Source organism: Lycorma delicatula, chromosome 6, assembly GCF_047948215.1.
Source record: "Lycorma delicatula isolate Av1 chromosome 6, ASM4794821v1, whole genome shotgun sequence".
In the NCBI taxonomy this organism is placed as follows: Eukaryota; Metazoa; Arthropoda; class Insecta; order Hemiptera; family Fulgoridae; genus Lycorma; species Lycorma delicatula.
In genome coordinates, this window is record NC_134460.1 from 157,225,798 (window position 1) to 157,242,523 (window position 16,726).

Genomic DNA, 16,726 nt, shown 5'->3' on the forward strand with positions numbered 1-16,726 from the left:
ACAAAATTCAGTTAATAAAATATATAAAGGGTCTTTCATTTTCACAGCATAAAATAAAATTGCAATAAAACAAAAAGAAAGTGAAATATCAACCAAAATTTTGTTTTTATTTCAAATCTTATAACCTTACATTATGTTCAAAAAACAAATCATTCATATGGCCTCCACGGCTTTGCTTGTTATAACCAACCCAATTAAAAAATTGTGTGATTCTTTAGCACAAATCAGCTTGATTTCCACTAATAACACATCAAATATTTACTTTCAAGTCATCAATCGTTAGTGGTTTATTACTACAGACTTGTGACTTAACACAACCATACAGAAAAAATCTATGGGGGTCAAATCACATGATCTTAGTGGTCAATTGACATTACCTTTTTGTGAAATTATTGGATCACCAGTCTTTTAACTGAATTCTTTCAGCAGCCATTTGGCATATGGCACCATCCTGTTGAAATCACATCTCATTCTAATCAAAATTTTCTAGTTTTCATACAAAAATCATGAATCATAACTTGATAATATTCACCATTTACTGTAACAGCATCTCTTTGCTTATTTTCGAAAAAAAATGGCCCAATGATACCACCAGCCCATAACCCATACTAAACAGTAATCATTTGTGGATTGGAATCATTCCAAATAAGGCAATTCCACTTGTTTACAAAGCCATCAAGCCAAAAATAAGCGTCATTTTCACAAAAAAAAGATGTTTTTTTTTTGTGAAAATTTGGATCCCCTTCAAGTTGCTCTAGAGTCCAGTCAGCAAACTGTCTATCCAAAGAATGGTCTTGTGGCTTTAATTCTTGACTTAATTGAATCTTATATGGGTGTAGGCCAAGATCTTAATGCAAAATTTGTCATGTTGTTCTTATTCACAGTTCTTGTGAATGACGTGAAACTGATAAAATTGAATTTTTACCATATATTTTGTGAATTGGTGATTCAAAATCAAGTAGAGAAAATTGCCTTTGAATTTTTTAACCAAACAATGAACTGTGCTTTTGTTTGGCCAGTTATAGTCACAAATATCATAAATATCACGAAGTGTGTTATACATAGCTGTAACCAATTCCATATAATCTTAAATAATCAATCAGATATCTTCTTCATTTTTATTCTTTGGATCATATTATTTTACAATGTTACACTATGTTTACTATCAGTAACACATTGTCTGTACAAGAGTTAATTATTTTATAATATTTTTCAACTTTACCTGTCAGTAACTTGTGTTTCAACAGGTTGATCACAATCTTCACAGCTATGCTGTTGATCTTCTCTAATACAACTTGCTGGAAGGTGCTGCCATCTACTTCTAGAACATTTACTTGTTTCTGAACCGACACCTGAATCATTTCTTTCAATTTCTGCACTACTCTTCCTTATCTGAAAAAAAGAAAATCATACATGTTTACAATATTAAAATAAAATAAAAAATAATTAATATCCTTTTATAAAGTTCTAAAATTAGATAATAACTTTAATGTATTTTCAGTGGATCCATCATCATAAAAGACATCAAAAATAAAAATAACAAATTAAAAAAGGTTGAAAATAAAGTTGTTATACTTTCTGGCATTGGTTATTTAATCTTATATAGTGGTAAAACAATGATACATAAATACATTTTTTTTTAAATATCTGCAATTTCTACTCTTTCTGCTCACCCACCCCCAAAATCCCCTCCCAATAAAATTGTTTGATTTGTCTATGTTATTATACTAAATGGACGAAGATAAAAAAATTTCCACTGAAAAATGTACAACCAATAAAAATTTACTTAAAATTTCGTTTTGGGAGGTGGGGGTGAATTATGGTGAAATTTTATTGTATTATTATCATTATCAAAAGTTTAAATAAATCAAAAAAGTTTAAAAATCAAGTTTTTTAAACTTTTATGAGCTCTACTACCAACAATATTGCCCCAAGGTATTTTTTTTGGGTTGTTTGCACTACTATTATGCCTAGGAAGACATAAAAAAAATTTGTAAAAAACTGTGCAATAAATATGAAAATAGCTTTTATGATTTTTGGGGAAGAGAAGAATTTGAGGCCAAAAATTTTTTTTAAATGGTAAGATAAGTATGTATGCATGTACTGAGCTTAATATAAAGTGGGGTTATGTTTGCAAAATTTTGAGAAAATTGACTCCAAAGAAACTATGTTACCCCCTGGAAATATTGATCCAAAACATTTACCAACACATTGCCCCATATAAAAGAGTGAGTGTCTGTGCCAAATTTCATCAAAATAAATTTATCCAGTCAAAAGTTATTAAGCTTCAAACACACCAGTACATATGAACATTACCCCCAACTTTTTTTTGTTGTTTTTTGGTGTACCTGGGTCATGAAATATCAAGAAATGCAAAAAAACCCTATACGTCATTTTTTGACTGATTACCATACTTCTTGCTAGCAGCATAGCTCTCTCTAGCTACGATGCTAGGAAACCAATACAAAAAAATTGTTTAATTACAAAGAAAAAAATATAATAACATTTTTAAGGTAGAATATTCTTTAAAAAAACATACAAAAAGTAAGTTTGTTTTCTTATTTACGTTTTGTTTTTCGTACTATTTACCCAGTTATAAGAATGTGAATAGAAAGTTAGTTTATTTAAAATAAGGGGTAATTCATTCTTTTTCTTCATATTAAATCAATTTTAAAAGTTTTCCATTTACTTTCTCTTTCTTAAGAAGCATATGACGTCGGTAAAGCATAATATTAGAATCATTGAGACATCCTAAGATATTGTAAATTTATTCATTCTGATTAATAAACAAAAAAAACATTTATTATGCAATACCGTATTTCAAATATCATCAATCAAATAAATTTAATAAAAACTAATTTTTAATATTATTTTTTTCATAGGCATTTCTCTACACTAGTATTGAGCCTAATAAGATGGAAGACTAACATTTATACCTATGCTAACCTATGCTAACATTTATATCGACAAAAAAATTTTTTTTTTTTTGCTAGAAATAACTTAATTTTTTTTTATTATTACACTTTAATGAAACAGCATCCTAAAACTATCTCTTCTAGAGTTATGGTAATACTTTTCTTAATTCTGCGCAACCCCATTCATCTGAACTAAATAGGGTTAGTTATCATCTGGAAAAATGAAAGTCTGGATTATCCACAAATGTCATACATTCTGTGGGATCACAATAGTCATTAAATCACTCATGTTTCTTTGAATATGATATGGATGAGTTCAATCTACTGTTACGGCTACAAAAGCTTAAGCTTGTATATAAATGCACTCATCTAACTGATGAATTTACTGGTAATTAACTGATTAATTTACAATATGTAATTTACTGATGAATAAATATAAAAATTCTAAATTTTATGATAAAAAAATTAATAATTTAAGTTCATTATTCTGTTACATTTCATAATTCTATACTAGTTTGAAACAAAATAAAAAATGAAAATTAATTATGAAATGACTAGGTTTTGAAATAACAAATAAAATAATTAATGCATATAAATATCCTGAACCCAAATGTTGGCTTATTGAATGGGACCAGTTAAATTGGGATATATTGTATAATTATAATAATAAAGACTAAAATTACTAACCTTGTCAGACGATATAGATGCTGTATCAGGTGTTGATATGACAAGATTACAGGAATCTTCACTCGAGTCACTAGCATTACTAAGATGACTGATACGACTACTAAGATCAAGTGAATTAATTCTCGAATGCTGTGGTGATGATTCATCTTCAGGTTCAGTCTGATCTTCCGGTATGATGCCTCGTTCTTTGGCACCGACTAGGTAATTAAGAATGTCATATTTTGAAGCACCTTCAAATATTGATCTAACAGGAGGCGGTGATAAAGGTAAAGGTGGTGGAGTATCAGATATATCTTCATTAATTTCCTCATAAATCGGGTCTCGTAACGTGTCATAGTGGTTTTCTTCAAATAATGTATGCACTTCGACTTCATCGTCTTGTTTGTCTTGTTCTGAAGAATATATTGGTGTATTATCCTCAGTAATAAATACTTCATCTTCTACACTCATTTGAGATTCTACATTTTTTCTCTTTTCTTCTAATCGATTACCATTCATATTATCCCTTGAACCTTCATTATCCTCATGAGATTGTCCATTTGAATCATTTTGTACAGTTTGAATTCTACCGAGTCCACATACATGTGGTACTAAATTTTTTCTTACGGCTTCAACTGGATCAACCTTAAAAAAATTATTATGTAATTATATTAAATATAAATTATATTTATTTAAAGTAATGCATAATTATAAAGAACAAATTAAAGGTTAAAAAAACTAAAATTAAATTAAAATACAATGAAGGTAAAAGTTTTAATCTTAAAAGATTTATAAATTTCTGCAAGATTTAGTACTACAACAAAATTATGAAAATTCTTCCAGATCTTTCTTGACTTTAGAAAAAGTGGACCACCTCATGTTTGGGAGTCATGGGATTGTGTATCCATTTCTGGGTTCACCTTTTTCCCTTATGCTTACTAGATAGTAGGACTTGTTTGTTTTTAAAATACAGAAATAATATCAAGAGAATAACAATTTTTAAACTTACTGGTTGGTATAAATCTACTGTTATTCTCAGTGAAAAAGGTTTCTTATTTATCTTTATTCTCTTTTAACAGATTTACAATGTTTATTTTTAACTAATAATGAAGTCTTACAATTTTCTGAATTAATAATGAAAAAACATATTTATATTGAAAAATTATGTGTGACTAATAACGTTATTTTTTTCTTTTAAAATAATAATTTTAGGTAATAGTTAAATGGTATTCTGGACATTATTTAATTTTATTCAATTAATATTTTTAATTAATTTTTATGAGGATAATTATATGCAGCTTTTTGCAAATAGAAATATGCCTTGTAGGTAGTTAGAATGAAATATCCTGAAAAAACATACTGGCTCTAAACTTTACTAGTAGTTCTGCAGACCTCAGTTATTTTGTACTGAAGTAAATAAATTGAGATTTACAACAAAATTGAATAATAAAGTAAAAATTAAAATAAAGTACAATAAAAATCTAACCGTTAATAGTGATTAATTATGGAAGGTTAAATCAGAAAGAAACAAAATAATCTTACTGTATTATCAACATTTTATGTATTGTTTCCAAGAACATCAGACATTAATAAGTAATGACTGTTAAGGAGATATAATAAATCCCTTTTTTTGTATTTTACAACCTTTTTGTGAATAAATTTTCTGAATGTAAAATAATAAAAAATAAGCGTAATGAAAACCAAAGAAAAAGAAAGAATCATTTCATAGTGCAATGAGAAAATCATAATTTTGTACAGTTGTAAAACAGTCTTACATAAACAAAAGCTTAAAGTTGGAGTTAAAAGTTGAAGAGTAAAGTGTATGCATGTAGCTGGTGAAACTGGAAATGGTGTGAGAAGTTAAGAATGGATTACATCAAAAATGGAGGAGAGGATCTAGTTGTGAACTCGTCATCGCAGATCTGCTGATTTCGAAGTTGAGAGTTCTACGGATCAAACCCAAGTAAAGGCAATATGATTTAGATTTGAATCCTAGATTGTGGATACTGGTGTCCTTTGGTGGTTGGGTTTCAATTAATCCACATCTCAGGAATGGTCAACCTGAGACTGTACAAGATTACACTTAATTTACATTCATTCATATTATCCTCATTCATTCTCTGAACAGGATTTTGAGTGGGAGAATTACCTCCATAAGACCAGTTCATACCTATCTATAAAAAATTGCAAACACCATTTAGAAATGAAAGATTTTTACACATATGTAGCAACAAATTCTTAGAGAAATTTCATATAAATAAGAAAATGTGTTTGGCTGAGACACTGCATCGCAAACTCATGAAGACACAGACACTGTGCAAAAAGAGTGCGTTAAAGCAGTGGTCCTGATTTGCTTGTACTAAAGTAAGGTCCTCTTTGTCTGGTCAGTGATGTATAAAACTAAGTTATCTGAAGCAGAAAAAGAAAGTCTTGTCTTTTGCCTCACAACTAATCAACTAAATAACATAACAATAAAATTCAACAGCTTTATTCTACTTGTAGGATATACACATGAAATTAAACGTTTTGGAAATTAAATTCTTTATCAAATAAATTTCTGCATCATTATGTGTTCTGTATCTGAATAATACAAGTTTATTCAACAAATAACATGCTGTATTAAATATTTATGTTCATTATTAACATGAATAAGAATTCAGTTGAAATTTCTGTCAAGGTATAAGTACAAAATAACATAAATATATACCATAATATAAGTACATTTTTTCAATGTCTTAATCATAAATAAATGTCATGTTATTTACTTCTGTAACTTAATTTCATTACTAGTCATTTGACTAGTTTGATGATGTATTTCACTCCTTTTTGAACTACAAAATATTTACTACATTCTTGCATTTTCTTGTGGGTTTTACCATATTGGTAAAACCAATATTTCTCGTTACCCATATTGGTAAATAATTTGTTAGCCTCTTGCGGGTTTGTAACGAATTATTCATTTTTATTTATCATTAAATACTTTAAAGAGTAATATTCAATTACATCAAAAAAATTGAAAATATTTATTGATAAATTACATTTAGATAAATAAAATTTCAGGTATGAGTGTAAATGCTAATGGCAGGCAGGAAGGTTGCACTTTATTATCTCGAGTGAGGTCTGCTCTGTGCGGGATATCTCATGTCTCTGCCTGACTTTGTGGACAGTAGCTTTTTCAGACCAGATCTGGGATTACATGCTGTGTAGTAGATGGTTCCAGACTGATTCAGTCTCTGTTGTTTGCTTTTTAGCAGAGAATTTTGCTTCGTGAAAATTGAATCAGTTGTGCTAGATGAACACATTCAGTAGTCTTAAGATTTCCTAAAGTGGACTCTGGACCAGGTTTGCTCCCAACAAAAAATTATAGTTTTTGACTGAATTCTGGAAGCGAGAAGGGTTGATTCATGTATTCCTAAAGGGCACAAATAAACAAATGGTGAACTTTGAATTGGAATGCCAATGGGTGAACACTAATAAAGCTTGTTTCAGTGATAAAATTAAAATTGAAGCAAGTGGCATGTGACTTGATAGAGGCTTGCAATTAAGTGAAGGCTCAGTTTTTTCATTTGCTCTACTACCATTGTTGAAGGGTGGGCCATGCTGAAGGATAAAAATCGCTGTTAGGTCAGGTTTTACAGTACTTTGAATGTCACTTTTCGTGTTTCTTCAAAACAAAAAATGTCAATTTAAATTTCTTGCATTAAAAATATCAATAGCCTTTCAATGTATTATTAATAATAGTAATAACAATTAAAAAATAAATGAATAGTAATGAAATAAATACCTTTTGTCTAATCAGTTCATTTAATTCATGTTCTGCAGTAAGATCAATTGTAGATGTAGAACGATTAGCTCTATTACAAGGAATCGATGAAGACTGAAGTTCATTCATAGGTTTTGTAGCCGTATCTAAAACAAATACAGTGCTACGATACTCAGGAAGAGGTTGTTTTGTTACAACAGATGTACTTTCTAAATTGGTTGGGCTTTGTATTCTTTGGCAGAATGTAGTACCACCAACACTGATTGTTACTTTATTATCTTCCACTTTTGTCGGTATGACATCAGATGAAGAATGGTTATTTTTGTTAGTAAAATCTCCTATTAATACAGATGTTTTAGTGAGCGGCAGGTCTTCATTCGTTATCAATATCGATGTACGTCGATTAGAAGGTTGCGGTGAAGGTGTTGATGAAGGAGGTGGTGATACAGTTATAACTGTGCACGTTTGACCGGTTTCAGGAAGATCATCTTCTTTTTCTTTCGTTGGTTCACAAGGCGGTACTGTTAATCTAACTGATGCTTCTGATCTGAATGTCACGCTAGGTAATAGTACTGAAGAAGTCGATGATGAATTTACTGAATCTGTTGTCGAAGAAGAATTTATAATTTCTGGTTCTTGTTCGGTTTCGATATCGTCAGTCTTTTTTATCAGAACTTGATTATTTATTTGTTCCAGCTCTTCTTTTGTAAATGGAAATATCTGTCTCGGTGGTGGGGGAGGTGGTGGAGGTGGTGGTGGCGGTTCCTTTGGTCTAGGCCGACTTGGACTGAGCAGTCGTTTTGGCTTCGTTTCATCAGGACTTTGGTCAGATGAAAACCTTTCTCTTGTATCTGGACGAGCTTGTCGCACTCTAAGTCTCATTGTATCATTAAATTGTGTCCTAACATCACAGGAACCACTTTGACGATCACTTAAGCTTCTGTGTAATCTCACCGGTGGTCTTTTATCTTCATCACCTGTTGAAAGAAATATTAACATTGTAATAAAGAACAAAAAAAAGAAAAAGTTAAATGAAAGATACTCAAAAAATATAATAAAAAAATTGTTGTATTTTATCTTTAAATTATACTCTAATTTTTTTATTAATCTTGCCATTATATTTCATACATTGAATGACATCTTTAAAAATATACATAATTTTTAAAGATATCATTCAAAGATGCTTATTTCTTGATGAAAACTTATTCTTACAACAACAGAGAGTACTTTTTATCAATATTCTCGAGGATGATTTTATTTTTTATTTTTGATTGACTTCTATTTTATAAACCTTTTGTCATATGTAATGGTGTGTTTATCTAAAGTTTCTTTACTTTATATTTTTTGAAAGTAGTGCTATCACTGTTTTCAAAAAGCGGTGGTGATGGTGTAAATAATAGTTTACTAACATCACTTATTAAATACTGTGTTATTTTTAGAAAAAAAACATTAGAGAAATTACCCATAATGTCTAATAAATTAAAATTTTTGTTGCAGTGAAATATGTTATTGATTCAATTACCTCATAAAAAAAAGAAGTTTACGTTGGTGTACAATACACAATGCATATGCAGTCATTTTCTGCAAAAGGATGCATGTGATTGATCTACAAATATTTAGTGTAGCAGGTATTTATGTAAGACATAACTATTAGTATAGTTTGATAATTTTGGATTATTATTGTGTGTAATTTTTCCTTTCCTGTCTGGAAGCTATTTTCAGAAAAAAAAATCATCATTTTGTGTTATAAACTGTCAAAATTCTGAATATATGAGCAGCATTTGTTTACTTTTTAATTTTAAAATAAATAGTTGGGTAAAAAAATATACCAGCAAAATAGGGTTTTTAAATTTTGTTAAATTATAAAGTAAGGAAAAACTACATCTGATTTTTTATTGGGAAAAAACTGATATTTATTAAAAGAGATTTATTACATATTTCTCCCAAAAATCATAATTGATGTGATGCTTATAAAAAAAAATTATAAGATGTTAAAAAAATTATAAAAATGTTAAAACTTCAGTACCTGAATTATTAAAGTGGCTTTGGTCACTGGATTCATCTTTACTTCATATCATTAAATTTGTAAAATTAGATGTTCCAGGTGTTACAGAATTACCAGGTTGCAGTAAATGCAATTTACCAGCTTACAATTGGAGCCTCTTTTATGTATGTATAAATGCATTTTGCATGATTTTTAATATAATTGAATTATTTTTTTTTTATGTAATCAGATGAACGGAAGAATTATTCAGAAGTTATATTATTTATGTTGTGTTAGTTATTTTCTATATAAAGAATGCTCTGCATAATTTTTATAAACCATTGTATATAATAAAAAGAAATACCATATAAAACAAATTCTTAAGTACACAGTTAATATCAATTTGAATATATAGTTACAACTAAAAACAATTCATAAAAATCAAATTGAAAGAGGATAAAATTAACTAGTCTGTAGATAATTGTATAAGCATATTTAAATTAATCTTTTTTATTTTTCTATATTGCTTTAAATAAGTAACTGTAATAGGTGCACTTGTAAGGAATAGCTAAAGAAAAGAATTGTTCCAGAAAAAAGTTAGGTAAATTTCTTCTAGTTAAAATTTGTATTTGAATAACTAAATATCTATCAGTAACCAGGTACCTATTGTTCACTGATAATGAAATTAATATAAGTAATTGTGTAGGAGTAATGTAGATCTTAGCATATGATGTTTTTAACAAATCCATTTACGTAAAATAATTGAACCAAAATATAGATGCTTAGGGTCACACATAAAGAGTGAAGGGATATACGCATGAATTCTCAAATTCCATTTGAAAAAGTTACATGCAGTAGTTGCAGTGATTTTATCTGAGAATAATGGTATTTGCTATGTAGCCATAGTGAAAAGAGTAAAAATTTAACTTATAAAGTTGAATATTTATTGCATTTTGATGAGCTTGACATGTTTATGAGCAAAAGTATGTTTAGCTTAGAAAAGAGTACAATGGGAAACTGCTTCACTCCTCATTATCCCTACTAAGACTGGTATAGGACGTTTATAACCTTAAGAATAAAAAATTATTTTTATAAATAAAATTATTGATATTAATTATTAATTAAAAAGGTTACTGAAACTAAAATTATTAATATTTAGAACTTTAAAACTTGATACTCAGCAGTCATTTTTCTTTAGGTATTAAGTTGTGTGACTAAAAATGTTTTCCTTATTAAGAAATTGAAAAAGATGAAAACTGATTTCTCACAACTAACATATCTTGCTCCAATAGATACAACACTACAATTTTTCCAGGAGTATTTGTGCTCCAACTGTACTGAAAATAAAATTATCTCATATTTTTAAGAATTTTCCTTTAAAACTGCCATGAAGAAGATTATATGGAAATAAATTTTTAATACCAAAATAAAATATATCTTTTAGAATTTATTTTGATGAAGCTTGGATATTGGCATAAGTGACTCAACTATCTATGTAAATACAACTAGTGTTACCCTTTAAACCATACTTGGAATCATGAATCTAGAATAATGGAGAATTTTATAGTTCCTTTATGTTTTATGATTGAATTATTTGGCTTGAAAGTAACTTCAGTATCTGAAAAAATCGGAGTTTCCCTTTCAAACTCCCTAACAGATGAAATAGATTAAATATGAATTGCCTAATTAATACCGATAGAAAATTGTGGAAAGTTTTAATAAAAGCATTATACATTGGAAAGAAACTTTACTATCTGATTATAAATTCATGCAATTCATTAATAGATTGAATTTAAAACTGACTTTACTGACAACCTGTATACCAATTTGAAGGTAAAAGATAATTCCTTGAACTCAAAATGGGAAAGAAATATAAAAGAGCTTAAAAATTTGATTTGCTCATTAAAATCAAATATAAAGATGGTATTTTGATCACATTAAATATCTTCTATTTGTTACTGTAGAACTCATATTAAAATACCTACTATATATTAGTTAATGCCACAACTGTTGCGGCTATGCCTGATCGATATGACGTAAATCTCATTTGAAAATTACACAGGTAGTTTCAAGAAAAAGAAGAAACAAGCATCTGATACTATTTGTTAATGAGAAATGAAATACTACTGTGGATTTCTATATTTTTTTTCTTTTCTAACCTATACCAAAAAGCCTAAAAGGCTTTTTTATGAGAACGATTATTTTTATAAAATATTTAGCACAATTCTTTTTTTTTAATAATAATAAGTGACAATGCATGTGGATTGATTTCACTGATCAAAAGGGCATAAGTTAGGTGCTATAACCTTAAAGATGAAGGTAGTTTGACACAAATTTAAAAAAAATTTATATAGTTATAAAATGGCTTCTATGACAACTGAAATTTGTTCTTATGAGGAATAAAATCATGTTATTCCACAATTTTACGTTTGACGTAGGATGTTTACTGTTCTTGAGAATAGTTATACCATTTTCAAGAGAAGCTTGTGTTTAATATAAGGTCATCTACAACCTTTTGGTTAAGAATCCTATCAGACATAAATATTCAAATAAGTAACCGTAACAAGAAAAAACAATAAAAACCTGAAAAATAGTGAATAGAGTGAAAAAGGTGAGTGGTGAATTTTTAGACATGTTGAAATTAAGATTATTTTATGTTCAAAAAGGGGGGTAAAATGTTTAATACCATTTTAGCCTTAATTCTTACATTCAAGTAAGAAGTTTGTTAAAAAGCTTTCACTTTAAAACCAATTTTTAGATAATTAAATCTATGTATCAATTAAAAGAACAAATTAAATTTTTATTATGTTAAAAAAATAATTATGTATAATTTCTAATGGGAGATTTCCCAAGACTGTAAATTACTGTAGGAGCTTCATGCATACTGTATAAAATTAAAATTTAAATTTAAAAAGTTTTTAAATCATCATGTCAAGAGTCACTTGTGGATTATTGTTATATACTGACTGTTCAGCTGCTGTTTTTTTGTTATTTACATTCATGGTAGATTTAACCAATAAGAGCAGGATTAAGAATAGTTATATAATGATTTACAGAAAATTAAATGAGGAAGAATAGTTGTTTTCTTTTTGATTGGATTTTATTTCTCATCTAAGAAACTACAGTTTATATTGGTGAGTGGAAAATAAATGGTACACTATCACCGAAAAGTGTACCATCTATCAATGGTACGCTACCATCTACAGCTGATAGTTCTCCATTACCATCTGCATCTACCATCTCTCTCTTTTTGTGTTTAGCCTCTGGAACCACCATAGAGTATTACTTTAGAGGATGAATGAGGGCGACATGTACGAATGTAAATGAAGTTTAGTCTTGTACAGTCTCAGGTCGACCATTTCTAATTGTGGTTAACTGAAACCCAACCACCAAAGAACATCTAATTTTACCATCTACCAACTAGTTGGTAAAATCTACATTTAGTTTTTTTCCTAAATCATTATATACCTACATGTTTTTAATTATTAAAGTGATTGTTTGGTAGTTATTTTATGAAAATTGATGTGATATTTTGAAGTTAATGAAGCAGAAAATAACAAAAACCAAACAAATAACCTTATTACAGTATAAGGAATGTACATTAGGAATTACAAAAAAAAAAACACAAATAAAACGGATTGTGGAAGAAAAACTACAATTTGAGAGTTAACAAAAATATTTATGAATAAATTAATTTTTACCAGAAAATAAATTTTAAATTTATGAAAATAATAATATAATTCTAAATGCTAAAGTCAGGTTTAAGAAAATGTTTCTCTTGGATCTCTAAACTTATGCAATGGTATGTGAAGTTCCTTTTGAATGGATGGCTGCATACATTTGACAAATACTAAGTACTGAACCGTAGCAGTAAAACATTGTTTAACATCTACTATTTCATTGAATTAAACATTGAGATTCTATTTCAGCAATTAAGAATGTTTAAGTCTTATCTCATTGTAAAAATTTAGACTGTTAAATCTTAGAATTGAAATCTGTATCGTTGCCTCATATGTGCAATTCAATCAATATGTATTTAAATACTCAAGATAGTTGTAAAAATGGTTGTAAGAGATAAGAGAAATGATAAAACTGTAAAAGCTAGAGGGAACGCTAAAACTAATAAATAAATATATTTATTTATAAAAGTAACTTTTGCACTTATTCTGCTTTTTTCTCCCCATTTACTACTTTTTCAGAGATCTCTAGTTCATTAGCCCTGAGGGTCCAGATTCTGGCTAGATAGGACAGCTAGTTTTATTATAAATATTAAATTGGTTATTAATTATGTCATCTAATTTTTTATTGTCAATTTTAAATGCAATTCTATAATCAGTTAAATGTTTTTTGAAACATTTAACTTTGAATAATACTATATTATTCAAAGTATACTTTGAATTATTATTCAAAGGAATACAAAAATTATTTTTTGTATCTTTCAATACTGTAATTATAACAACTTATACTGTTAATAAATATTTCATATATATATATATATATATATATATATATATATATATATATATATATATATATATATATATATATACATTTTAGAGATTTTTCTACTTAAAATTGCAGGTACAAACTAAAAAGGATTTTAAAGAAACACCTCTGTCTGTTTATATATAAGGAATTTAGCAAGAAAGGCAAATGGTGTGTAACAGAATAAATATAAAATAACCTGCAATTTTATAAAAAAAGAAAAGGAATATAAAGAAATGATACTACGAAGTAACAACTACTGAACATGATATAATGAAATTATATCATGTTTGAAATTATGAAATATGTATTGTTTTTTCAATTATTGTTTTTGAATATTTACGTGACAGTACTTAAATATAACAAATAAAAAGCATTTTTTAATTTTTATACGCTATGTAATTTTTTGTTTTAAAGTTCACTAGTGTAACCTGGAAGAAAGTTGATTTGGTACCACTAGAGAAACTTCCTTAAATTTGGTCATCTGAAAGACTTAGATTTTTTCTGAAGTAAATTTCATAAATTTTTTCAATGTTTTGTATAAAAAAAAATAAAATAAAATATATATTTTTTTTATTTAGTGAACTGAATAAGACAAAATATTTAGTAGGAAAATGATATTTAAAAGGAAAGGAGTGGCATAAGATATGATAAACATTTTATTGTGTGATAAGGCCGTTTAAAATAAAAGTGAGAGGGCGAGTTAAACTAGACAACTTTATCTTACGCACAGTTAACTTTCTAAATACAAATAGTCCATGGTCCTGACCTTATAATTTCCTTCTTTACTTTGAAACCGTTTCAAGTTTCAGTATATATTATGCACTTATAATCTGTATTCTTATTATTCTTACTTATAATTTTTTGTTAGATTAATAATTAACATCATTTTTCTAAAATTTGATTTAAAAATCATATATGAATATTTATTAATAAGTTTTCCTACACTTTCAGCAGTTTAATAACATTTGCTTACATAAAACCATAAAAATGCGGGTTATAGTATTAAAAAAGAAAAAAAATTGATATTAAATGACTTTTGGGGTTAATAAAAAACCCAAAATTTTACGTTTGAAAATTGCTCAAATTTTACTTAGCGTACTTTGGTTTATGAAAAAGGGCCTATTATGTTTTCTTTGTCACTTTTAATAAATTATTGATTCATTACAAGATTCTTTTTCAGAGAAACAGTACTTCTCTGTCAATAAGTTTTTAATAATATAAATTGAAAATATTTAAAAAAAAACCTGAATTTTCTGCATATCCGTAGTGCTAAAATGGAGTTCATGTGCTAAAATAATTTTTATTAATGTCTTTTTAATTGTATCTTGACATATTTTATTTACTATTATTTCATATATCACTACTATTATATAAAGAAGAGAGGGTTTTTGTTTGTTTGGGATAAACACAAAAATACTTGATCAACTGCAACCAAATTTTTACCCATGTTTGTTGGCATAACTGAAAAGGTTTTTAGGTATATTACATGTTGAAAATTTCAAAGAACCAATCGATCGATTGCTTTCAAATTTTCAGGATTCATTTGTATTGTACCATGGACGATTTTAAGCCACAGATCAAGGCCCTAGGTCTGTTGAAGGTTAAAATATTAAAAACTTCACCCTCTTTCGGGATGAAGAAATAATGAATATTTTAAAAATTTGGTTGCAATTGATCAAGTAGTTTTTTTTGTTTATAACAAACAAACAAACAAAAGTCCTCGTTGTCTTTACATAATAGTATAGATTTCTTCACCCTGAAGGAAGGTGAAGTTGCAAATTAAAGATATTCATTAAGGAAAAAAAATAATTCTTTTACTTCATTATTATATTTCTGCCTCCATGCAAAGAAATGAGTTATGAATTTTTCATCATCAATGGTGTGTGTACTTTAGTTACCATAGTTACTATTGTTATATCTTTTGTAATTTAGTTTCTTTTTCAGATTTCTAATAAGCCTGAATACTTTAATTGTTACTTATTAGTATTATTCTCACAAATATGAAGATAATGAACAATACAGGGGTCCAGGGGGTGGTGCTCTGGCTAGAGGGAATGGCAACTGAAGAAAGCTCTGCAGGTATTCAAGGTACCGTCCCCCTGCAACACGGGGATGGTGAGTGAAGCGAGCTCTGTGGCCCTGTGATAGGCCCCATGGCCCCCAAGGAGCCCTGAGTCTCCGGATTTGCCTGGGCCGACCAGGGCCCTGAGGGTCCAGGTTCTGGCTAGATGGGACGGCTAGTTTATTTATAAAATTATTAATCTGGACTTTAATTGCATTTATCTTTTTATAAATAATTGTGTATTTTGTGATGGTGCTCTGATCAAAGGTTTTAAAATGATTTCTGTTGATCTATCCAGGCATTGGCAATTCTATTTTTTTTATTTATGGAGTAGCAAACCTATATTTCCTGATGGGATCTACATAATATTTTGTTATTTAATGATCAGAATAAAATATTTGTTTATTTTCTAACTTGGGAAACATTAGTTTGTCAGTTTTGTACTACCAACTGTCTTTAGTGTGGGACTTATTTTTTGTTAATATATACATATACACACAAATAAGAAATGTACAATTTAACAAAATAAGTTATGGTAACGGAAACACTTGAAAGATATCACTTTTAAATATTGGGATCTCCCCACTCTACTATGCTATCTAGCATTTTAACCCCCAATAATTTTTTATTATTACTGAGCCTTATCTCTTGTTCGACATTGTATCCCTTTTAACATATCTCTGCAGTAAAACAAATCTGGGTGTTCTGAATAGAACATGCTATTAAATTTAAAGTAGACTGATTCATAATTATTTGGTTGCGAGTTTCACAGTTACAGGAAATTTAGTATCATATATGAGGTGAAAACAGAATCAAGTGTGATGTAAGTCTCCAAGATGTAATCTATC

General features: G+C 28.2%; 1 protein-coding gene across 6 annotated transcripts in view; it reads right to left on the reverse strand.

Moving 5' to 3' along the window:
- RhoGEF64C (Rho guanine nucleotide exchange factor at 64C) overlaps positions 1-16,726 on the reverse strand; it is a 616,090-nt gene that overhangs the window by 32,711 nt on the left and 566,653 nt on the right. For all 6 annotated transcript variants that reach the window (XM_075368882.1, XM_075368880.1, XM_075368883.1 and 3 more), the window contains 3 exons: positions 7,366-8,321; positions 3,603-4,226; positions 1,223-1,392 (listed from right to left, as the gene is read on the reverse strand). In XM_075368882.1, coding sequence (XP_075224997.1) covers positions 1,223-1,392; positions 3,603-4,226; positions 7,366-8,321 — 1,750 coding nt within the window. The remainder of the gene's footprint in view (positions 1-1,222; positions 1,393-3,602; positions 4,227-7,365; positions 8,322-16,726) is intronic.